Raw genomic sequence first — 25,561 nt, forward strand, 5'->3', positions numbered from 1 at the left:
CATGGCAAAAATTATATATAATTAATTCTGTTCTTATCTCTAAAGATTTGGTGCAAGGGTAGCATTGTAATTACAAATTTTATTAAACAAGAAGTACTGTGAACAGAAAAGTAGGTACAAATTCAAGTTCGGTGTCAGAAAATCCTTCTCTTCCTGGTGCCGATTTCATTGGGTCAAAATGTGGTGGAATTTTGAGTGGTTTCCCATCTATAACAAATCATAATACCAAATTATATTGACCAAAACTATACCTGAAATTTAAGAAGTGGGTACAAAAGGAAGCGTCTTGACACAAATCATAATGCCGAGTTTATTGGACAAATATATATACCTGAAATTGGAGCTTATTACAACAAGAAGAATTTGTTGTCAAGGGCTAACAAGAATGCTACCAACCTTCAAATTACCCACAAAGAAAAAAAAAAGTTAAAACAAAAACTGCCAAACTTGTTACTAGCTTACTACACAATCAACCCTCAAGCATTCCATTATCGCAGTTATTTACACTAACATTTTTTGAAGGTTTTTTTTTTTCACAAAAATTCCTGAAGTTTCAGATATTACATGAACACCCCTTGAAGGTTTTAAATTGTTTCCCCTTTACATTGATTTTTTTTGTGCAAAGATTGATGATTTTATATATACAAAAATTCTCCAAATGACAAAGTTAACCTTTGAGATTATATTGCACATATATTCATTTAATATAATTTTGTCATTTGCATAAGTTTTTTTAATATGAAATCATCAATTTTTAGACAAACAATCAATTTCATTATAATTGCAATCCAACTAAACTCAAGTGAGTTTTTTCTTATTTTAAATTTAATAATTGTTGTTCAAGATATTTGAACTGAAGACTTCCTCAAATTAAATGTAGACAAGGTGATATTAGACCAAATGATCAACGGTAAAACTAATTAAGCAACATTTGGATATGTAGATTTAGAAGGAGGGTTTTGGCTATGGTGGTATTGAGTTTAATTACATTATTACCCACTAAAGATCATGAGCCTCTAAATTTAAGAAAAACTTAACCGTTTTACTATAGTGGTATTTCTTTTCAAATATTGGAAGGTTCTAAATTAAAACCCCCTACTCTTTTTTCTTTTTTTTGTTGTTGAGAAATTGTAGGATTGCATTCATAATTCAGCCAAAAAAGTCACTAGCTACAAAGGGCCAATACGAACTAGCCACAAAAACCCATTACAATAACGGAGCAGTCTAACATCAAAATTAAGATAATCTAGTGCGCCTCCACAAACGAATCACATAGGATCGAAGAAACTCTAGCTTAGGCATTCCAATTAAAGTTGTAAACTCAGCATAATCAAAAAGAGATGAAGCTTGAAAAAAAAAAAAACCAAGCCATAATAATATAAATAAAACTCTCACAAATGAGAGATGAAAGGCTCTCGCAAATGAGAGGTGAAAACTACACATAAAGAAATCGCAAAAATGATGGTGGTGGAGATCCGACACAAAAATGCAGGTGAGATTCAACCCCAAAACGCAGCCTCCTGTGATGGTTGGAGGAAAATCATAACAAAACGAAGACAAATAGGGAAAACCTTTTGTCTCTGAAAATGAGGGGAGAAGAGAGGGAGGAAGAGAATAGGGAGAGGAGAGGAAGAACAATGGCTTCCTCCCCTCTCAAAGTGAAAATAGCTCTAGGAGCAACCCCCTACTCTTAATAAATTGTTTTTCTTGACACAAGCAATATTGGGGAAGGGGGATCCAAATGCAGGACCTTGAGTGCAAGAGAAACTTTCTTAACCACTTAAGCTACCAGCCCCTTCAAATTATTTTTAATTTAATTGGCAGTATCAAATATAAATGAATAAATAAAACATAAAATAGCAGTTTGAATACTTTTCAGTATGAAAACACACCATATTTAAATGATTTATGGAAGCATTGCGATGCTACCTTTTCTTTATCAATAGATTGAGAAGATAAATACCTATAGCAAGAACTAGTTGATTCCTCTCAATGCCAGTTAAGCTAAAGTTTTAGGCTATCCAAATACAAACTTAAGGTATGATTAAAATATAAAAGGTTGCACCCTATAATTTGGATTACAATAATGTTATTTACCAAGTTCCGTCTTCATATTTTAAGGGCCCAAGGCGAGACATCGGAATGGGGTCCTCAACTCTCCACACATCAGAAAGGAAGGATTTTGTGAAAACATTTTAAAGGGTGTTAGTGTACTTTCTAAAATCTCAGGAGTTTTGTATGTCGGTTTAATAGTGAATTTCACTTTCACCTCAATTTCAAGAGACCAAGATTTTTTTATTTTTTATTTTTAGACAATCAGACATTTGAAAAAATAATGGGAAAATGTTGTGCCAGATTGGAAAAAACGGACAACAGAAATAAAGTTGTATCATTAAATGGTTCATAATATCTTGTTGGTAGGCTTGTGATCTTGATTAGGATTGATGCTAACAGCCAAGGCCTCTCCTTCGATGTTTTGGCATATTCTCAAATGGGAATCTTATGTGGCACGTATCAGCCAAGGCCTCTCCTTCATATGAGTTTTCTCCATCAGGTAAAACCATTACTGTCGTCGTCAGTTGATAGAACGTAAATAATAATCTTCTTGGCTTCATTGCAAAACCAGGGTGGTACATAGATTCCCTTATAATATCTCTCTCTTCAAACAAGTTTACAAAATCACAAATACTGGGTGTGATCTTGTGAACCGTTGATTGGTGTGGAACTTACTGTGAAGCGCACACTAATCAACCATTGTCAATCATCCATGTGCATCTAAACGATGAAAGATGACAACATACCAGTTAAAAGATGATATGCGTTCAACGATGGAAACAAATCTCTATGATGCAAATTAGATCAGTTCTCTTAAAATTTTGAGTATATTATATATTTCATGCTGGTGAAAAGTGCGTAGAAACAACTTTCATCAACTTGTTGGAAAAGAGAACTTTGATGTAGATTAATAATATATGAAATGTTAAAAGAAACAAAGATGACAACGGACTGAACAGATACACTTATCCAAAAAGTCATATAATCAGTAAAATAAACAGATACTTATCCAAAGTGCCTTCCTATGACAATTTACAGATTAGTTTTTTTTTCAACTTGTCTAATTATTTAGCTATTAAAAACAATGAAGTCAAGGTCTTTTGGCACTTTTACAGCTTGGAGAACGACTTTTCCCTTTTAAAAGAAACAGATACTTTGTCTCCTATGCCTTCCCATGGGACACACACAAAGCTAAAGCCTACTTGCAGCTCAAAGAGATGATCATAGATGAAATAAAATAAGATATTCTTAACACTCACACCACAAATACAGCATGGGATTTGCTCAAGAAATAATATATAGCAGAGAAAATCCCAAAAAAGGAAAACCTAAAATTAGATAGATTTAAAGATTTGTTTTACTGGCCATATCATAAGATCCACAAACTGTAAGCATCAGTTTGAGGATAGACATGAACTATAAACATCATGTTTTTACTATTCTTCTCCCTAAATATATATACCCTTTCTTTAACTCTTTATTTACCCTGGTTTGATATTCAAAAAACACTTCATGTCTTTCTAACAGAAGGTTTTTGGGTGCATAAGTATGCAAACCATGGTAGTGGATTATCCATACCAGTCGGTAGAGGACGCGAACTGATCATGTTACCGGCGAGTTGATCCCGAATGCTGAATTTCGAATCAAGATACCAGAAAAGACACAGCTGTATATAGTCCATGGAAGCCTGCTGGTACAAAGATAAGAAGTGATTTAAATAAGTTATTGATCAGTGACACAAGATAATGAAGAGTAAAAAGTGCAAATGTAAGAATAGATCAAACAACACCACTTGATATTTAAAATAACAATGTTTATTATATGTTACCACTTGAAAGCCAAATGAAAAGATAGCTGCAAATTGACAGGCACCACTAGCTTAATAAACTTATAAAACTTGACGCTAAGCAAGTGGAACATAGCAGAGAATATTATTGAGGTCCACTCTGATGTCTATTCAATAAGGACTGGTGATGATGATGAAGAAGAAGTTATGATGCCCCATTTTATTGATGTTGAAATCATTATAAAGCATACCTTCCACTCTCAGAACACAAAATATCAGACAGGCTTTGTCTTTACATGGCAATTACAGCAAACGGACCACACAGTTTGTAATTGTTTGTGATTATTTCTTTATTTTCATTATGAAAAAAAAGCATATGTTACAAAAATTGTAACATATCCAACTGAATCTATTGGAGCAGGATATGCTAATGTTCTCTAGATGCAGAAAAAAGCTACCTGATTAAGAGAAATCATATATAAACAAGTAGGCCATTGAATTAAACTCACTTTGTTTTTACAAATTATCCATTAAAAAATGCATGCCATCTGCTGCTCATTATTTTTAAGAGACACTTTCAACAAGTTGTTTTATGAAATCATAATAAAAATTGCATGGGGAATAAATTAAGATAAGCAGCACTAGACTAATGTTCTTGGCGTGCAAGTTGCGACTGGTTTTATATCATAACAAAGCTAAGCCTTGGAAACATAGAACAGAACCCAAATTGAAACGTCATGCGAAAGGGGAAGTGATAATAACACAAAAATTTCTTCCTTAAAAAAAACACACAAATTTTGCAACCATGCTTTATACTAATTCCCCTTTGCCAGCCTCCTCCTGTGTCTCTCAATGTTATTGTTAAGCCATATGAAATGGGCAGATAAACTATGGAAAAAATTCTACAGCATGCTTTGTCCTAATTACCACTCGCACTCACCGTCTCTGTCCCTCCGATGTTTTAGCAGTGTTTTTGAAGATGACATGCTTATTTTCGAAAGACGTCGAACATATTAGTTGAAGAGTGATTCCCTTGTTGTCATCATTCAGTTTTCGATAGTTTTTTTGTCACAAAATGCCAATAACTAGCATCCTGACATTACAAAAAGACTTCAAAAGATTAGGTTATCTATCATCAGGAACCCTTCCTTTGCAAGCCGACTTTATAAGGCCATTTCATACTCAAAACCAAAAGATGATCTCTTATTGAAAATCCCAAGACAAAGAGAACATTATTTGAGTATATAAATGATATCACTACTTGAACAATGAGAAATCATACCCAACAATAAATGGAAAAGTATCTTGCGCTGATAATCTGTTTATGAGAACTTAGCAAGGAGACTGAAACCAAGGACAGCATGTGATTTATAAACAATGTTACGCATGAAAAGATAAATAAATTTACACGAATGTGATCAAAGAATAATAATTCAATGGATTGGAAATACTTATCTTCAAGAGGAAGAGTTAGGATAGAATGAAGGTTTGAGAAACTGACTGTGAAGACAACAAAAATTTACATGATGATGGGAGTGTTTATGAGTTGATGATGACAGACTAATCATGTTCTACTTGTAACTATTTGTAAAATATATATAGATATAAGTTAATCAAATAATCCCTTGAAGATAAACTGTTCTTTTCAGTTTTTTTTTTTTTAAATTTAAGAAACCTCTCAAAATCCCTTAGAATGCTGAAAAGTAATACTTAATTACAGTCATGAAATGATGAAGGAAGCTGCAACAATTAAAATACAATTTGGTTACTTGCCAATGAGCCATGGGAAGGGTTCTGCACCATTTGCAGTTGTTCTAAGATGTTAGTTGTGCACCATGATTGGATGGTTGTGAAGTTAGTACAAAATAAGATCCAATCCACCATCCATTCATGTCCAGCCAGTAGCATGAGCCCACAATCAAGTTTCGACATACAGTTTCTGGAAAGTAAACAATTTTCCAATAACTCTTTCAAGAATCAGATTAGCTTGCAAGACTAAGGAACTACACAAAACTACATATAAGAAATAAATGCATTTATTCTCATAAAGTTTGCAATGTAGTCTGCCTCTTGCTTGTTGATTATTCCAACAACAAAGGACTTATGCATACACCAGCAACATTTAACAACGATTAAGATTCTTGATGTCTTCCTATAAACTTAATCAAACATCAACCCATATTCCTTCCTTCACGCTCTTTCACCAACCATGGTAGGTATTTGAACATTATCCAATGTATAAAATGAAAAGACCTGATTTTGATCACAGAGAGTCAATTACTCAATTCCAGAGGACACTTTTCCTATAAGAATTATGTTTTCAAAGAATTCAGGGTGCACTAACTTCAATTGCTGACCGAAAACATGAAACTCCTCAATAGTATTAGGTCACCTCAGGGTAAAAAGTCTCATATGGTTAATAGAAAAATTATAGTCACTGCAATGTTTGAATCAAACTGGCTGCCTCCTAGTATCCATAAACCCTAAACACAATGTCTTGGATCTCTTAAATGCACTTAAATGGCTGGAAACCCTACAAGGTCTGCTCAACAAAAAAACACATGTACCAATCATATTTTAACTGGCTAGGGTGGGACAAGTTATGGAAAATTAAGCAAATAAGCACAAACCTAGCAGAACAAGAATTCAGAAGATTATCAGAAGTCAAAAGAAATAAATTACCAACTGCTCTAACAGCTGATAACGATAAGAGACTTACTTTTAATTTATGCCTTGGATTTCTTAAATGCAATTAATAAACCCCGTTCGCTCTCTCTCTTTCACCGATGAAATATATTTACCACAAAGACTTAAAAGTACCATACATTCCAAGGTAAGAGTCCTGCATTGCCAGTGAGAGACAATTGAAAAACACTTCCATTTACAAATGAAGTAATGGATGGCTGATGGATGAATTGATAGGAACTCTGAATCTATACTTAATTGAATTGTTAGAACTTATTCCATTTGGTTGAGCACTTGAGGAAGTGTACAACCATAGCCAAAAAGATAACCTCGAAAAGTTTAACAGACACTAAAGGAGGCAAGACTAAATATGTGTAGAACACTCTACTGAAATGTCCATCTTTTCAGATAATTGTACAGAAGTTAATCAACAATAATTGACAATTAATTAAACACAAAAGTCGACGAGAAACTGCAAAAGTGGAGGGAAGATTCCCAACCTTGGTGATATTTGCTCTGTTTTCTTATTTAAAAGTATACACAGAAAAAGATTAAGCAGTCCTTCTTGCACAGTTAAGTTTTTTCCTTTCCCTTAAAACCAAGAGTTCCAGTTATATCACAAAAAATTAAAATTGTTTCATAATTAAATTGACCCTAAACCATGTTCTCCCCCTACATGCTTTCATTTTGTCTTCTTTGTCTTACAGTATAAACGTAAAAGATTAATAAATATATAAAAAAATTAAAAAAAAAAGGAACCTATTTCTTATATAGAAGAAACAGAAAATTCCATCCCCTTCTACTGTACTTGTAAAACCCAAGTTCCAAATGAGCCAGCATTTGCAGCAGCCATCAACCCTTTTGCCAACCAATGAAAGCAGTTTCACAGAAATCATTGAACTAAAGAAAGCAAGCAACGCATAAACTGCTACATACAATCAGCCTATTGACAGATAAACAATGACGACCCACGTCAGTTCCAGATTCAGAATGTTGTCTAATTCAAAAGATTTGTACCATGGAACACAGTTTTGGTTTGGAAGCTTACCTCTGAGCTCACCAAAAAGGAAAAACCAATTTCTTCAATGCAGAAATGTCGGGAAAGAAGGATCCCGTGTTTGGTTATGGTTTCTATGTAAAATGGAACAAAACAAAGAAACCTCTGCTGTTTCAGGTTTCGGTCACAATGTCGGGAGACAAAAAAGGTTTGTGAAAAACAAATGCACCAGCCGGGAATCGAACCCGGGTCTGTACCGTGGCAGGGTACTATTCTACCACTAGACCACTGGTGCTTGTTGTTCAATTGCTCTTCCAGATCATATAAGAAGAAATGCGCGTCGAGTTGGTGGCATTTTCCCTTTTTAGGCCAAGGCGATGTTGAGACTCAGGTTTCCATCAATTTCACCCATTGGTGATTGTTACTTGAAGGATTTATTTGTGTAAGGATAATGCAATGAGTGGCACCTATGAAAAGCTAACTAGTGTCTAAGGGTTTTCAACCGTAGTTGTTCGTAAACTTATACCCGAGTTTTATTTTGATTCTTCAACTAATTTCCTGTTATTTTGATCTTCCAAGTCTCTCATTTTTGCTATCAATGGGGTGTTAGTTGGATTGGTCTCCTCGGTCACATTCTGTAATCTAAAAAAACATCAATTTGAGTACAAGTATCTTCTAAAATGACCCCGTATAAAATATATATATATATATATTTTAAAACATCTTCTAGAGCTTTTTCAATCTCATTTTTTTTGAGTTTCTCTATGATGTAATTGCCTTTGGCTTTATATTGAATGAAACTTGATTCCGACCAAAAAAAAAAAAAAAAAAAGGACCTATCCAGCTCTCTTCTACCCATTTCACCCAAATTGGAACCATAATTCACCTATCTATCCCATTTCCCTGAAATTGAAACCCTAATTCAAAAAAAAAATCTCTAAGTTAAACCTTAACCCGTCAACAGAACCGCTATTCAATTTTACCCTAATGCTTGCTGTTTTTTTTTCCTTCTTTTAACCGAATGCTTACTGCCTCAAGGTCGTGATTAGAAAGACACTCTGCATGTATATTCTTCTTTTTCTTTTTCTTGTTTTCTCTTTCTTTTCAGAGAACATTTCAGAGAGCTGTGTTTGACGTGGTTATGAAAACTGCATTTTTACCCTTTGTGTTGTATGTTCATAGAAAATAATATGAACTCAAATCTGCTATAACATGTCCTAACACTACTTGAGCACAAAAATGAACAAATGATTTGTATTTAAAGAATATAAATAGTCCTAATGTTTGTCAGAGCACACAAAAGCAGACCAAACAAATCAAACTATCATTATGATACATGAACTGCAACTAATCATCTACCAACTCTAATTATATCTGATCCAGACAAAGATAATGAAGAAGATAAGGAATTTTTCATGTCTTCAAATGTAGGGTGTCCCTGTCCTCTCATGTTCCAGCGATAAGTAGACCACATTGGAGTTGTTCTAATGTTGTGCAGCAAATTTACATTCATCCCTTCCCCTTCAGATTGATCATCAGTGGCATCACTTGCACCTTCAAGTACCTTCATAACTTGCTTCATTGTTGGCCTTCTATGAGCTTCAGGATATGCACAAAGCAAACCCAAATGAAGCAATCTCTCAACTTCCTCAATGCTATATCCACCTTTAGTCTTCAGCCTCTCATCAAGAGCAAATGCCAATTTACTCCTCTCCATTAGCCTCCAAACCCAATCAACCAAGCCTGGCTGCCCGGCTTCAATCGGTCTCCGGCCACACACCACCTCCAGTACTAGTACCCCAAAACCAAACACATCAACCTGAGGTGAGGCTCGCCCAGTTCGAACCACTTCTGGTGCCATGTACCCTGCGGTCCCAACGACTTGAGTGGTGGCGGTCATTTCCCCATGTTGGTGCATTCGAGCCAATCCGAAATCCCCCAACCTAGCATTCATATCCTTGTCAAGTAGCACATTGCTTGCCTTGATGTCTCTATGCAAAACCTTAGATTCCCAACCCTCATGCAAATACAAAATCCCAGAAGCCACATCCTTCAAGACCTTAATTCTCTCTTCCCAACTCAACATATTGCTCTCAAACAGCCTCTTGTCCAAGCTCCCATTTTCCATGTAATCATAAACCAAGATCAGGCTACCCTTCTCTTTTTTACACCAACCTCTCAATCCTACCAAATTCCTATGCTTCAATCTTCCCAAGCTTGAAACCTCAGCCAAGAACTCTTTCAACCCATGTTCACTCTCATGTGAAATTCTTTTAACTGCAACTTCTACTCCTGCTAAAAGCCCTTTATAGACCTTCCCATTCCCTCCAATCCCAATCACATTTTTCTCTGCAAATCTCTCCGTTGCTTTTCGAATCTCTTCGTAATCAATCCGGTGAGGCCAATAATGCATTTCCCAATCTTCAATTTCCTCCATCTCCTCCCCTTTTTTCCCCTTCCTCCTCTTTCTCCTCACCAAAATCACATACACCAAGACCACACACCAAACAACTAACACACCCCCAGCACTAACCCCTACAATGAACCCTTTTGATCCAAAAGCAGAGTCCCCTGAAGCCACAAACGAAGGCAAATTCTGAGTCACCAAACCGTCACCAATCGAAAAATTTGAATTACTAAAACTCCAAGCCAATATCCTATGGCTCTCAACCAATGCTCCAGTTGCTCCACAAAACCCCACATACATTTCATCCAAAAGAACCCCAGAAAGATCCACAACCTCGCTTATCAATGGCTTCCTGGGCTTTTTCACACCAGCAAGAGCCATGGTAACATTAATTTTTGAATCCAAAAAATCAATCCACACTTGATAATTGACCCCATTGTTAAGCTTCAACTCATTGAAATCCTCATCAAACTCACCACTCCAATACCCTGCAGTGTATGAAGCATTAGATGCAAGTGAGTTCAAGTCCACACCAACATGGTTAGCATCAGGATCCTGGAATTCCTGGTTTTTGAACACATCAAATTCAACACCAAAAATATGGTTATTGGGGTCACCATTATTGGTGAAGTTGAAAACACCCAAATGCTGAGCTGAGCTTGCACCGGCTAGACCCGGCAAGGGTAAGAAGACAAAGACAAAACCATGGCCAGGAAGGAGGTTTTTGAAGGGTGCAAGGGAGAAAATGAAAGAGGTTGAGAAGGGAAGTGGGGTTGAACTTGAAGAGTTGGAGGGTTTTGTGGGGATTTTTTGAGGGTACAAGGCGCGTCCCAAAGAGAAGGTGGTGGTGTCATTTGTGAGGCTGAGAATGGAGGATTGGATTGTGGCGTTTCCATAGAGACTGAGGCTGGTGGAGTTGAAGTTGGTGTTGAAGATGAACTCTGTGGTGCCTGAAACTGAGTTTGGGCTGAGGATTGCTATGATTAGCATGATCCAAGTGTTGAGGAAGACATAGAGGATTTGAGAAGACATATGTGAAAGAGGGAGATTTCAGAGAACACTGATTTTTTTGTAAGGAAATAAGAACATCGGCTCTAGCCGCCTTTCGTCGAGGGGGTTCAAATCTCATATACAACAGTCTGTGTGTTGTGTTGTGGAAACCAACCAAAAAAGAACCTGTATTTCAGAACAAGCTTGTTTCTTGGAAACATGCTTTTGTTTTTGTTTGGAATATCCTTTTTTTTTTAGGTGCTTTTGTTTTTGTTTGAAACATCATCATCATGGTCATGGGGTACTTTTTTTAATTTTATTATGATATTTGAAGGTACCTTAATTGACTTCTATGGTGAAAAGGTACGTGTAATTGCACTTGTGTCTAGAAAGATATTTGTGTATTTTTGCTAACATGTAATTGCTAAATGTATCTTTAAAAGTGGTTTTTGTTTTCGTGTTATTGGCTAGATTTACTGGAAACAGTGTATCAAGTTTGAGGCGGTCTTAGTCTCCCAGACAACAGATCATGGTCATAGATTGCAGCCGGCAAATTGGTAATGGGAATATTTGAATTTGAAGGTACCTTTATTGACTTTCATGCCCATTGACGGCTTGCAAACGGAAAATCAAACAAGTTGACCTTGCAATCAAGAAATGAAGAGTAGTAATGTCCATTCAATCTAGTTGTATTAGAGTTGTGTCAAAGTTCAAATCTGCGGATAGGATTTTGATACTTGTTTAGCACTTTATTTGCGGAAAGATAAATTCAAAATATCCAAACTACGAAGATATAGACAAACATCACATTGTGTAGAGACCATCGCATTGCTTTGTTTGTAATTCTTTCATATATAACAGTTCTTAATTTGCTGCTCATCGCACGAAGAAAGTCTCTGAACAAAATTTTCTTAGTTAATCGCCCGGCCGGCATGCAGCTATCTGCACTCGAGGATTACCTTCTAGAGAAATGTAATGTTTAAAGATAAAATCGATGATGTCCTCTTTCGGGTGCCCGATTTACTGTAAACTAATTGTTGAAAATAATATATTCAAAGTATAGATGTCTAGATCCTTCAAGGCCCTATAAAAGACTTCAGATCGCATTTGATTCTTTAAAACATGTTATAAACTGTTTCATTCTTTAAAATAATTGTTGGAAAACTCTTTATTCCAGTTTGAAATGGAAATCATTTCAATGTTTTGAAGTTCAACATATTTTGTTTTATTTCTTCTGCAAATGCAAAGAGAGAGACCTGTTAAAACGAAGGCTAACCCTTTACCCTAATGTCAGGAAAAGCAACACACCAAATTAAATAAAGAGAAATTTTAATTTACATCATGAAGAATTTTGTATGTACGAAAAAAAATTGCCACAAACAGAATAACAGATTCATTCTGAAATGGCTTCCAGAGAGATTTGGACTTATATGTGGGTCAATATATAGAATATGGTCTAAAGCAAAATCCACTTCTTCAAAATTGGCCATTCAGATCAGATAAGTTATCTACCAAGTAAAATTGTGGAACTAAAGAAAGACTATCTCTTACACATGTGATCACTGTACAGGGAACAATACCATATTTGAGAGGAGCTTAGCTCCTTCTGTGTGTTTGTGTGTGTGTTTTACGAGGTTAACGGGTTCCAGGGATTCAGCTCCATGAAGACATGAAAAAATATGTTTACTTCCATAGCTTATCCACCTCAACGCCAAGAAGCAAATGTTGGATTTTCTGTCCCTTGCTTCCCAGGTCTAATCTTGTCAAGTCGTGCTCGCCGAGCATGTTCTTGGATCTGTCGGTCATGTTCTTTAAGCATCTTATCAACATTGTTCGACGGAACAAGTAATGGACCAGACACATAAATTTTGTTTCCCTTCGGCCCACGACCATGCTGAAAAGAATTTTGAAGAATAATTTAGGTTCAGCTAACAAAAACTGAGAATAATTATTTGTGATATGAAATTAGAAAATTTTATTAAGAAAAACGAAACTAACCATATTTGGTTCTTTAATGCAGGCTTTCTCATCTTCCATCTGACGAGACCTAGCAATTCTCTGGGAATAACGCATCCGCTCCTGATTTTTTGTGGATTCCTCCACATCAAATGACCCAGGAACCCCGCCAACTTGTTTTGTTGTTTCTGGCCCTGACGGACAAGGTTTCTCTTGTTGGTCTTCAGACAACGCAGTCCTAGCCAATACTAAACCAGATAATTTTGACAAGTTGGCTCTATTTGAACTCATAAGAGAATCATTACATTCCTTCCCAGACTTGGGCCATCCGGGCCCATGGACTAGTGGTCCCGAAACTGAAGTCCTCTTATTGTGGTACTCTGATAAATCTTTTCTAGCGTCTTTATCTGTTCGCAAATGTTTAGTTGGATCAACCAGAAAACCAGAAACAGCTTCCTCCCTGTGAGGGTTGAACATTTCACTTCGCATCTTTTGGTTAGAATGGCCTTGTCTTCTCTGTAGTTAGAGAGCAAATGATGTCAGAAAGAACTAAAATGTATGTAAACAGAGAATAGAGACCTTTGTTATCAAAATAAAGACCAGAGAAATTATAGTTATTTGCAAATATTGGAAGAGAAAACCTCCATGGCACTGAACATAGACTAGAGAAACATGAACCGAAAAATTAATTTTTCCTAAAGCATGTCTTAACAAGTTTTATGTAAATGTACATCCAAGCAATTCTGTAAGAATCTTCCGTTAATATGAACACACAATATCGAAATAGCAGTTCATAAATTCCTCCGCCTGCAAACAGATATAAGCTACTTGATTTTTAAGTGTATCTAGACACTCAGTACAAATGGCAATCTAGGCCAGTAGCCCTCCAATGTGATTTACTTAAATACAAGCCTCAGATCCCTAGTTATTTCTGCTAACATCAGATATGAATTTCAAATGTTGTAAATTTAAAGATCCACAACCCTGAAACAATTGTAAGTTGTAAGTGAAGGATTCACTGCTTGGAAAAATACAAAAGACACGAAGCCCAAAATAGAGATGATTAAGCCATCAACACATTCACCAAGTCTTTAAGTACAAAATGTAGAAAAATAAGAAGTCCAAGAGTTCAGAAAGGAAGGGGCCATGTTCTATTGGCAGTCACCACAAAACTTAGCCTAGCATGGCACAAAAATTAAGAATTCATTTGGTAACAATTCTGTATTTGTTTTAATTTTTTATCAAAGATGTAGTAAACAGAGAGAATGGTAAGAAGAAGGATAATAGATGTGAAGGAGGGAGGACAAAATATATATGAAATGATTCATAAAACGAAAAACAAAAACAATTCTGAATCGGCTTTTCTTAGATTTTCGTTTTAAGGATTTTCCTTCATTGGTTCATCACATCACATGTCTCCTATCCTATCTGATCTCCCTTTCTCCTCTTCCCATATATTTTCCCTCAACCAAAAGATAAAACTAAAAATCAAACACACAAACACTATCGAACGGGCCCTAAGTTATCTGACTCATGCGCAAAGTAAAAATACTCAAAACAAAAGTCAAGCCAACCAGCACTGTTGCAAACTGCCATAATTTTTCATCTGAGCGGCTTGAATCAGTAGACAGATAATCTTAGACAGCAGAGTTAAAAGTTCCAATCCGACGCTCAAAATTCCAAAATAAGTTCAAACATCATTTTGCATACAAAATTACAATTTCAATTTTCACCAGAACTTACAAAAAAATCTTTTGGTCTTTGGTAGTTCACTTCAATGTCAAACAAGATCAGACTTTAAACCAAATTGAAACACCAAGATTCAAAACTTATTTGAAGTTACCTGGACTGACGCAATTAACTCAGCATTAGCATTTGTTCCTGTAACTGCTGGAGGTTGTGGTCTCCAGCCCAGGTCTACCTTCTGACCCCTTCCTCCAATTGCTCCTTTCCTAAAAGAAGTGCACAAACAAAGGTTAACCTTTGCATCATCTTTGTCCAAAAGAGTATTAAGAATAAGATGTACCTTCTAGCTTCTTCCTCTCGCAATTTGGCATCAATTTCTTTGCTGGGAGGGTACTTGGGTAAACTTGAAGGATCACAGGGAAGAGGCTTTGTGGTGAAGAACTGTAGAAACAAAAATATATTAAAACAATTTCGAGGAAGAGGCTTTTTGTAACTATCAACTAGGAGTAAAATGAAAATTAAAACAAAAACATATATACATATATATAAATTTCCTAAATTTCCGGGGTGAAAAATATGAATTTAAGAATGCCTGCAAACATTTAGGAATCTCATATATCAGCATTTCGTATTACTTTTGTTGCAGTTTTTACAAAATAAATCCTGCACACCTCACTCTCAAGAGCAATAGCAGCAGTTCCTCGATCAGTAGGATCAACAGAAAGTAAAATTTCCATAAGATGCACAGCAGCAGCAGGAAGGTCCTTAAAAGTCTCTGCCAAGCATCTTCTATAAGGCTGTGGAGGCTTGATCACTGTTGAATTTCGTAAGTGCAATTTACGCCAATACTCCTCAGATGGCGAACCACAGAGCTTGAAAATTTTATGCAATTGTTCAACCTACAACAAGAAAATACAAAATTAATAGACAACATCTGAATATCATACTATTATGATACATTTAATGAAAGACGTAACGTAACCAAAATATTTCTTTACGTATGTGTTTATGTGTATCTCAGAAGACACAAGAAGAAGAAGAGGAAGTTCACTTTAATGTGAAAGAGACAGTGAGGAGAAATGTAACTGGAAGAACAGGAATTGTTGCCTATGCCTCACACTAACCCATGGAACATGTCAGACACATGCCACAGACATAAGCTTGCTACCCAAATAAACAGTAGATATACATCCCTGAGAAACATCAAGACCCATAAAATCAACTTAAAGTTTCTGGTGTAGTTAATTCAGGGGTAGGGTGGGGGGATATGAGCATATAGTGTCCAATCTGAAACTTCCTAAAATAAGTTGTCATCATATCATAACAATGATTAGTTTCGTACGATCAAAGAATTGGGCATAATTAGTCATATACTCAATATCATCTGCAATTTTGAAATAGAAATCAAGAACTCGAAGAGATCTTTCAGTTCTATTCTCATTTTATAATGATTTAATCTGTAATAATTTTATAAGAACATGAAAGTAGTCAAATAATAATTCGATGTGGCCCATAAGGGTATGAAGAATGCATGGACTTCAGGGGGTAAAATTCTTAAATATCTTACCTCTGTTTTTCCTGGCAGGATAGGCTTTCCAGAATACAATTCTCCTAGTATGCAACCCGTACTCCACAAATCCACTGCAACCCCATATTTAGATGGCTCCAAGTAAAAGTTCTGGAGGTCGATACCAAAGAGTCACCACACGGCTTGTCAATGGAACACTGTGATGAGGATCATAAAAGCTTGCCAAGCCAAAGTCCGCAATTTTCAAGATGCCACTGTTGTCAATTAGAAGATTTGACCCCTTTATGTCACGATGCAAAACACCATGACTATGACAGTGATCAAGTCCACTTAGAAGTTGCTTCATGTAACATTTAACCTAAAATGAAAAAAAATTTATAAAAAAAACCCTAGAATTAGATATCAAGTAACAGGCTAAGTAAACCTTAAATTAATTTCTGTGATAATCAATTATACAGGGGCCTCTTTTCCATTCTGTGTTAATAGGCTATTATATTTGCACAGATATATGGTAGAGGGTGCATTAAGAATGCTCTATCCACATTTCTCCTTTAAAAGACAGTACCACAAAGATAAGAACTGTAAGAGAACTGTAAAAGCAATAGACTACCTGAGGTTCAGAGAACTTAATGCTTGGGCTTGATCCAAGTCCTGTAAGATCATGTTCCATATATTCAAAAACAAGGTACAAGCTGCTAGATGTCCGTGCTGTGATCAATCCTTGCAACTTTATTATATTAGGATGATCAAGCCTACGCAAGAAAAGGATCTCTCTTGCCATAAATTTGACACTCTCAGGATCAAGATTATCAAATCTGACTTTTTTTAAAGCAACAAATGTATTGTTCAAGACATCACGAGCCTTGTAAACACTACTATAAGTTCCTTGGCCGATCTGAAGGAAGGAGATGCCACAACATGCACACAAAAAAAGGCAGGAACTGATAAATACCAACACGAACAAGAGTAATTAATCAAACAATCGAAGTAACTAGCAAAGAATAATCATATCATTTAGAAGACAGACCAATTTTTTTCCAGTTCTTGTAAGCTTATTCCCCACACAACGCAATATTATAAGATACATCTCGTAACAAGTAAAGAATCAGACATACTTTATTTAACTTCTCGAAAGTATCAGCACGCCGTGGTATCCATCCATTGATAGCTTCACCGGCAGCTGCAGAGAGCCAAGCTGGCCATCCTGCAGCAACTTGCTCAGCCACTGTAGCATTCACAATTCTTCTTGAACCCGGATGATCCAGAACAGCAACATCAGCCTTCTCTATCTTCTTACTCTTATTCTGATCATACAATCGCATTGAACCACTGACTTTCTTATCCATCAACATAACTTTCACATCACTACCACCACCCAATTTATCTTTAGTCCAAACCGCCGCCTTTCTTTTTGAAGAATTCAATCGCGAAGCCTTCCTCTCCGAGCCTTGCTTACTCAAACTTGAAGATGATCTCTTTGGTGGGCTTTCCCGGCTATCTTCAACGGCCGAAGGCTTGGAACATATTAAACCCATTTTGCTATATAAACAAAAATACACACCCCCACAAAACCCTCCTTGACAAGCAAAATCTACCACTCGAAAACAATCCAAACCTTCACAAAACCTCCTTCTTTACCCAACTCCATTAGAAAGAATCTAAGGGATAATGAACTATGCTTAACCTTCCCAAAACCTCATCCTTCACATGACAAACATTTGACTCAACTTCACACCTCCAATAAACTTCTATTATTTGAAAAATTCAAATTTACGCAATACCCAAATTGCCAAATTCAACAGGACCCTTAAAAATACGAACTTGCAAAAGAACCTCGATTTATTTTTATTAAAAATTAAAAAAAAATGTGAGCAAACCCGGAAAATTATAGGCTCTGCTTAGTTGCTATGGATTACAACTACACTAAGTGTATGTATGAAAATTTTGGATTAAATGAGACGAATAAATACATAATACCTTGAACAGTGAAATCCCAGAGAAGCGATTGAGAAATCGATTGACAAAGGCTTGAATTACCTAGAAGGAGACTGGCTTTGTGTGGTTCTGGGTTGATTGTTCAACGCGTATTCAAAAGTTAAATATTTATAATTAAAATTTTAAATAATAGGGGACGGCAATTGCCGGCTATTTTCTCAGTCAACAAAACACACACATACACACACAACACAAACACACTCCTCTTCTCTCTCTCTCTCTCATTGAAAAACACTCTCTCTCTCATTGAAAAACAGTTGAAGTCGGTTGCGTTCAAGATGCTTAATGGGGGTTGTTTGGCACTTGAATGTTTACATCAACGCGTTTTTATTGAAACCCGTCCGTGCCCGCTTCTTAACGAATAGCGACCTTCAATAATAAATAAATAAATGAACGATCATAGTTTCTTTCTTTCCTTCTCTTTACCCTGCGATATTTTCATTGGGGTGACTTATATGTTTCCAATTTTGGCTCCTGTTTTTTTTCAAATTTGGTCTCTATTTTTTTTCAAATTTGCTATTTTCAATCTTAAGACAATTCAAAATTCTGTCAACTTCATTCTCATAAATAAATAAATAATCCTGTCAATTAATTAGATGTGATTTTGGAAACAACAACTCGTTTGTTTTTCAGAAAAATACTTTCTAGAAATTGCAAAGCCATCTTATAGAGAAATCAAGCTATAAAGAATTTGTTCAGTTTTTTTTTTTTTTTTTTTCTTTCTGAAGATCAGTCTAAACCCATATTGACCATTTTTGGTAATTCTCCAGTGAATTTTATGAAACAAGTTTTTAGTTGTGAATTACAATAATTCGAGACAAAAAATATACATGTTAGGTGAGGTTGGTGACCCCCATCTTTGAAAACTTATATCTCTCATCATAGCTCATGGTTATGTGCAACCTATTCTCTATTATTATAAAGCCAGACCATAATCCATGGTGTCGCGAGTATGCTTCACCAAAAAACATTATGACAAAAATGTCCACAAACCAAAAATAGTGAGACATCCAATAGTCTACAAAAGGTTATCATTGTATTTTTGACCCCAAAAAAAAAAGGTTTGTCTCTGACAAAGTCACTTTTAAGATTAAAAAAATTTGAGACAAAAAATAAGGGTTAACCTATGAGGGTGGATTGCACACATTTAATGAGGTTGATTTTGTCATTTACAAAAAAGTTCTATTTACGAAATCATTAATTTTTGAATGAACAATCAATGGAAAGAGCTTTTGTGAAAATAATTTGAAATCTCAAATGGTGTTCGTGTTAGTTTTGAAACCTCAAAAGGTCCAGTAGTATTAGTGTTTATAAGAGTTATTTACATCAACACGCCATGAGATTTTTGGTATTTTTAGATCAACAATCAATGGAAAGGGCTTTTGTAAAAATAATTTGAAATTTCAAAGGGTGTTCGTGTTAGTTTTGAAACCTCTAAAGATTTTGTGAAAATACCAAAAATCTCATGGCGTGTTGATGTAAATAACTCTTATAAACACTAATACTATATATGGAATTTTCTCATTTTCCAATTATCACCAAGATTTCACCATAAAAAGAAAAGCATTAATTATCACCAAGTTTTTGTCTGCTAATAATTGGTCATTTAACTTATTGGGACATTTTGAAAAGGAGAACCAACCAAAAGCATACAAATGAGTTGTATTCTTTTTTTCTTTTTTTTTTCTTTTTTTGGTCTGAACCACGAGGTGGTCCTGGATAGACTTAAGTTTACAAATTTCTTGGTTAGAAAATCGAAAGAAAGAAAGAAAAAAGGAGCAATATGAAGTCAACTCACACCACTTTCGACTTTGATAATACAGCCAAAAGAAAATTTTTGTCAAAAATAATTTTCTAGAAGAAAAAGAAAATGAATATTTGGGGGTTTTATTTGTCTTTTTCTTATAGGCAAGTTTTATTGCAAGCCTTTGTTGATGTCCGAAATTGGATTCAATTTAGATAGAAGAAGTGTAGAGTCATCAGCATGACTAGGGGGTTGTGGACCTTTGGAAAGGGAGATCTTCAGTCACAAGGTCATCCTGCAAAAAAAGGATGGAAGAAGCAATTGTCTAAGCTTCCGGGTACCAGTGTGGTTGTAAACACGAATTTCTGCGACAAATGAGACAAGAACACGTGTACAAAATAATATTTGTATTAATGAAATTTAGGGTTACAATCTCCATATTGAATCCTCTGATTCGATCTCCAAAGTGTTTAAAGAAAATTTGTGTTTGATACAAGGGTCGTAGAGATTTGATCTTGATCAAACGGGTAGCACAAGGCTTGTTTGGTGTTTGGATTTTTCTAGGGTGGAGGAACCGGCACGTATTTGTTGTCCTTAGTGGTTCTTCCAAAGTGAGGTGAAGAATGCAGAGAATTTTCTGTTTCTTCTAAATGCTAGGTTTTTCTGAACCCCTTCTTTCGTCTTGAGGCCTCCTATTTATAGGCTCTTGTAGGATGCTTGACCTAATAACTTTCCCTATTTAAAACCTTGTTTTGTGGGATTTTGATTTGATTTAAATCAATTCCCATAATCTAGCAATTTAACCAGATTATCTTCAATTGATTGACCTGATTAATATTTGAATTTAAATCAAAGTCAATCATAGAAGATTCTTTCCCTTAATTTTGTCTTCATCTTGAATCGTTTGATGCGCTCCGTCAGATGTCGCCACGTGTCACTTTTTGACAACTAATTTGACTTTGATGAGTCAAACGCCTCACATGGGCGAATTATGGGGCCCACAATTTAATCCACCGAACCCTAATTATTTTCTCGTCCAATAAAATTTATTACACCAAAATTTCTTTGTCTACAGTGGTACCTGACGAAAGCTTTTCAATGCTTAAGTCAGCAAGTGTGGGGTACACAATAATTTTAACAAAGTAATAGTAAAGGTGAAAAGTAATTATCTTTTTACTTGAGCACTATTCCTCTTTTATAAAGAAATGAAAGTGGTGGTTTACCCAAAGTTTCGATGTGGGACTTTGTGCAAATCACAGTGGTGGCGACATGTGTCTAAGGCTTAGGTTCTATAATTGAGAGATTCAACAAACAATTTCCACATCAAAGGAAGGTGTCTTCGGTAGCTGAGATCATGATGGTGTCATCAGTGTTCAGAGATTCCCAGAAGTGTCTTGCCTTTGGCAAGCTATAGGTATGCATGCGGGGTGTTCTCCAATGTAAAATGTGCTTGGTTGATTATGGTATAAACAGTAGTCCCACAAGTTGCCTATCAAGAAGTGGCTTCTGGGTTGAGAACTTGTAAAATATAGAATAATCAGACCGAGTGTTTCGACATGGCAAATGCCGTAAGCAGTCCCTCAATCCCCCAAGTTTGCAACCAGGAGTCATTTCGGCAAGGACATAACTCGATTAAGTCATAAAGTGGACATTGGGCAAGTAGGCAAGCGGACATTGGGCAAGGAGCCTATCAATCGATACAGAGCTTGAAGATAGGTAGGGGCCTGCGTAGTTCCGTAAGAGACGCCCCTCACACGATCGACATGGAGCCTACCGATCTGTTAGGGGTTGCTTGAGTCGCACAAGAGACTGCCCTCCACACAATCGGCATGAAGTCTACATATCGGTAGGCGGTTGCGTGAGTTGCACGAAGGAATTCCCCCCACATGATAGACATAGAGCCTACCGATCAATTGGGGGTTCTACATATGATGTAGCCATTATTTTTGTGCTTCGTGTTGTTGTCATATTGGTGTGGCCGAATGTGAATAGACTTCGTTGGTGTGGAAACCGAGGTGTTCGTGGGCGTAGTTTGTAACGTAATAATGAACATGGTGCGTAAGTCGACGCGTCATTAGTGTGTAAAGGCATAAAAGCTCGTTGAGAGGTTGAAGCAAATATACTTGATGTTTGGAGAGAGATTTTGAGAGAGTGAGTTGGGAAATTTCCGATGGGTGGTCTAGGCGGCAACGATGATTTTCGGCAAAAAGGATCTCCTAATTGGACAACAAAGTCAAAATAAAATGCAAGATGGCGTGACCATTCTCTCTAGACTCGTGTTTCCTCCTTTGAGTTGGAGAAGATTACCTCCTCAAGTCTTAGTTTCTTTTCTCCTTTTCTAAATGGATTTATTCTTTCCAAAAGCCAAATAGTACTTTTTCTCTCTCTGCCGCACCCTACTTTTATTTTCCTCCTCAGTTTGGGTTTTTCTTTTTGGCCTTCCTATTATTCCTCTACTTCCTAAATAATTATTATTTTCTTTATTTCTGGACAATTCCCTTTGGCTTATAAATACTAAGCCTTAACCTAAGGCTGGGGTTCTTTTATTTTCTTTTTCGGGAGACACAGAGCATAAAGCGGAGAGAGAGTTTTCGTGAGAAAAAAGTCGACAACCTAGAGCTGCTGTGTTGCAGAGATCAAATCTTCAATTGGTTTTTCTTTTCTATGACACTATTTATCATGGTTTTTATTAAAGTTGTCATGAACTAATTCATTTTTGCTAGGGCTACGATGTAGCCTATCCATGAATACTCAATTTCTTAGTCAATGTTAATTTCAAGTATTTTTCCAATGTTGAGTATCTATTACTATGCTTAATGCTTTGAATGTTTGGCCAACATTTAATTGTTTTGATGCTAAATTGACGATTGAGATATCCAATTTGGGGTTGCTTCTTGTAATAGATGTCATGGGTTACATGACTAGACAGAGATGTTTGTCATTACTTATGTGGTTGTTTTGCAGGTTTTCCAAGAAATTTAATGGGTTCTTATTATCTTAATTTCATTACTAGGGATAGAGTGGGTTGGTAATAAGAATACTTTTGGTATAACCAGGGATAGAGTATCAAATAAAGTAGGGAAAATTGACTGTCAACATGGAGAATAATTAGGATTAACATGCTAATGGTGTGTTTGGATGAAGTAATTCTAATTTCCATGGAAATTGTAAATGACGGAATTTCCAATTATATCATTTAAAATTCCATCAATTGCAAATTTCAGCATTTGGATGTCATATATGCCAAATTTAAGAAATGACAGAAATTACAATTTCACCTATTTAGATAGTCATCACATAATTAGAATTTACGTAAGAACTTTTTTTTTTTTTACAACAGTCTTGTATATAAAATTTGATAGGAATAATTAGCATAGTTCAACACATTATTATATATATATATATATATTATATATAATTAGAAAGACTTGTACAAAAATGTCTAACATCACATACCTCAATTGTTACTAATGTAAAGAATTGCAACTGTAGCTTGTCTAATTTTAAAAAAACATAAATCACGTAATTAAAAAAATTGAAGCTAATCATCCCAACCAATGTTTCAACAAAATAGCAAAAATTAAAAATGTCAACTGAATATAAAATGTGTCAATGCTTTTGGTGAAATAAACATCAACACCATTCCCTTCTTTCTCTCAATTGGAATTGTCTTTAACATGAGAAACTGTTTCTCATTTTCTATAAACCAAGAGCATGCCTTCAGTTGTTCATCTAGGAGTAAGATCTGGAATTGCAATGACTTCATTATATACTTCTATTGGATTAAGCTTTTGTGTAGTAGAATTGATCAAAGTGTTCCAAAGATGAAGCCATTTTAGCCACTGAATCAACAAGAACATTAGTTGTACCTCTTTTTTTTGGTGGGGGAATATCAAAAGGTTTTTTATTTCTTCTCTTTAGGACAACTAGAGCTGGGTGAAACATCATCAACCTAACAACTCTCAAAACCTTGAGTATCACTTTCCAAATCAACAATATTATTGGGATCACTCTCAGGAGTCATAACCTCAGTAGCTTCTGCACATGTTTCAGCACCCTCTCCCGTAGCTCTATCTTTGCCACATAAATCCACTATATCATCCCTATTTGCAATCACTTTAAATTGAAAAGTTCTAGCATCTTCATGAGACTATCAAACAAAAAATCAAAGTTAACCATTTATTTACCACAATTTTAGTCATACAAAAAGATATAATTGCATTATATAATACCTTCACATACTCATCCCAAACATTGTCTTCATCTACACTGATCATCTTCTTTGTTGCATCCCAATTGAATCCACTCTAACTTAATATATCACTAACTATACCATAAAACCTTTTCCAGGTTTTAACATGATTTATTATGTTATCAGCACTTACTTCAATATCAAATTGTGCAGACAATATGGCAGTAGCTAGGGTGGCAATTTCCTACGACGATTACATGACTCGAACCCGCATGATTAATAATTGGGTACTTTTCGGGTCAACCCGTTATGACCCGTTTATTAAACTGGTGGGTTTCGGGTCAACCCGCCAATCCGTTAAAACGCATGTTTAACCCGTTTATTAAACGGGTCGTGTCAACCCGTGTAATGCACGCCAACCCGCGAAAAAATGAAGAGAAATGGACACCTTATCCACCATGCTACATACAACTTTGTGATTATATACTATGCCTTTTGATATTTATAATGTTTCTTTTTCTTCTTTTGTTTTTCTTTCTTTTCCATATATCTTCTCCTCTCTCTTTTTTTCTTTCTTTTCCTTCTCTCCTCTCCTCGGTTTTTTTTTTCTTTTCCTTCTCTTTAGTTTTCTCTCCTCTCTTTTTTATTTATTTCTTTCCTTCTCTCTTCTCTCTCTCTCTCTCTCTCTCTCTCTCTCTCTCTCTCTCCATTTTTTTTTTCTTTTCCTTCTCTCTTCTCTCCTCTCTCTATCTTTTTTTTTCTTGCTTTTCCTTATATTTTCTCTCCTCTCTCCATTTTTTATTTAAATTTTTTCAGTTGTGAGTTTTGTAACATGCATGTTATTTTATTTATGAACCCGTTACACGACTCAAACCCGCACGATAAAGATGACCCGAACCCGACACGACACATTTATTAAATGGGTTGGGTTCGGATTGAGCATTCTTGACATGTTTATTATCCCGACACACACGACCCATTGCCAGCCTTAGCAGCGGTGGTGTTATAAGCAACTGCTTTCCAACCGCCATCTCCTTAGTGACCAATCTAACGCTCTTCTCTAAGTATATCCACTAATAAACGCTCCATTTGTATATTCCATCAAAAATAGGCTTTGTCATCTCCTTCAATGTCATTAATTTGCTTGTCTTTTCTTCTCATCTGCTTTATTTTGTTTACTTTTTCTGCCATCTTATGTATTTAAAATGATTATAACAACAATATTAATAAATATGATTCAACATATATTTGCATCAAAAAATGATCAACATATATAACAAAATAGACACATAAAGCTGAATAATAAGAAGAAAAAAAAAGATCAATAAAGAATACACATTTATTAAAACTGATAAGAAAAAACATGATTCAAATGTTTACAACTCCATACATAAATTTAACTTGAGACAGTTCCAACTCAATTAATATATAATGACTGAATATCATGAATTAGTAGCATCTCGTGCTTGATAATCAAGAAACATCTGCATTACTAATGTGTCACGAAAAGTAGTCCATTGATCAATGACTTGAACACTTG

At 35.6% G+C, this 25,561-nt stretch overlaps 2 protein-coding genes, 1 long non-coding RNA gene, 1 other non-coding gene and 1 pseudogene across 10 annotated transcripts; all 5 read right to left on the reverse strand.

Moving 5' to 3' along the window:
- Positions 1-2,369: 2,369 nt before the first annotated feature.
- On the reverse strand, positions 2,370-7,739 carry LOC103328387 (uncharacterized). Of its 7 annotated transcripts, none has more exons than XR_016126356.1 (7): positions 7,575-7,729; positions 7,286-7,469; positions 6,561-6,683; positions 5,124-5,780; positions 4,782-4,934; positions 3,634-3,742; positions 2,370-2,775 (listed from the first exon to the last, which is right to left on the reverse strand). It is a non-coding gene; the product is annotated as an uncharacterized LOC103328387 (long non-coding RNA). The 7 variants fall into 7 exon arrangements; XR_016126357.1 differs by lacking the exon at positions 2,370-2,775 and having other exon boundaries at positions 3,282-3,742; positions 5,124-5,341; positions 5,615-5,780; positions 7,575-7,737; XR_016126358.1 differs by lacking the exon at positions 2,370-2,775 and having other exon boundaries at positions 3,282-3,745; positions 7,575-7,739.
- Positions 7,740-7,747: 8 nt separating this feature from the next.
- On the reverse strand, positions 7,748-7,818 carry TRNAG-GCC (transfer RNA glycine (anticodon GCC)). The gene has a single exon. It is a non-coding gene; the product is annotated as a tRNA-Gly (tRNA).
- A 945-nt stretch (positions 7,819-8,763) lies between these two features.
- Positions 8,764-11,192, reverse strand: LOC103328420 (putative L-type lectin-domain containing receptor kinase VII.2). The gene has a single exon (XM_008230809.3). The coding sequence runs from the start codon at positions 10,960-10,962 to the stop codon at positions 8,875-8,877; it is 2,088 nt and encodes a 695-aa protein (XP_008229031.2). The 5' UTR covers positions 10,963-11,192; the 3' UTR covers positions 8,764-8,874.
- A 1,185-nt stretch (positions 11,193-12,377) lies between these two features.
- Positions 12,378-18,322, reverse strand: LOC103328388 (putative serine/threonine-protein kinase At1g54610). Its single transcript, XM_008230778.3, is given in 9 exon segments — positions 12,378-12,814; positions 12,919-13,392; positions 14,720-14,828; positions 14,903-15,003; positions 15,234-15,461; positions 16,130-16,219; positions 16,221-16,448; positions 16,701-16,985; positions 17,206-18,322. Coding segments are annotated over 9 exon segments (2,124 nt in total). The 5' UTR covers positions 17,626-18,322; the 3' UTR covers positions 12,378-12,625.
- A 5,096-nt stretch (positions 18,323-23,418) lies between these two features.
- LOC103328421 (uncharacterized) lies at positions 23,419-25,216 on the reverse strand (annotated as a pseudogene).
- Positions 25,217-25,561: the final 345 nt, after the last annotated feature.

This window comes from Prunus mume, linkage group LG4 (genome assembly GCF_029339155.1).
Source record: "Prunus mume cultivar Tortuosa linkage group LG4, ASM2933915v1, whole genome shotgun sequence".
Lineage (NCBI taxonomy): Eukaryota > Viridiplantae > Streptophyta > Magnoliopsida > Rosales > Rosaceae > Prunus > Prunus mume.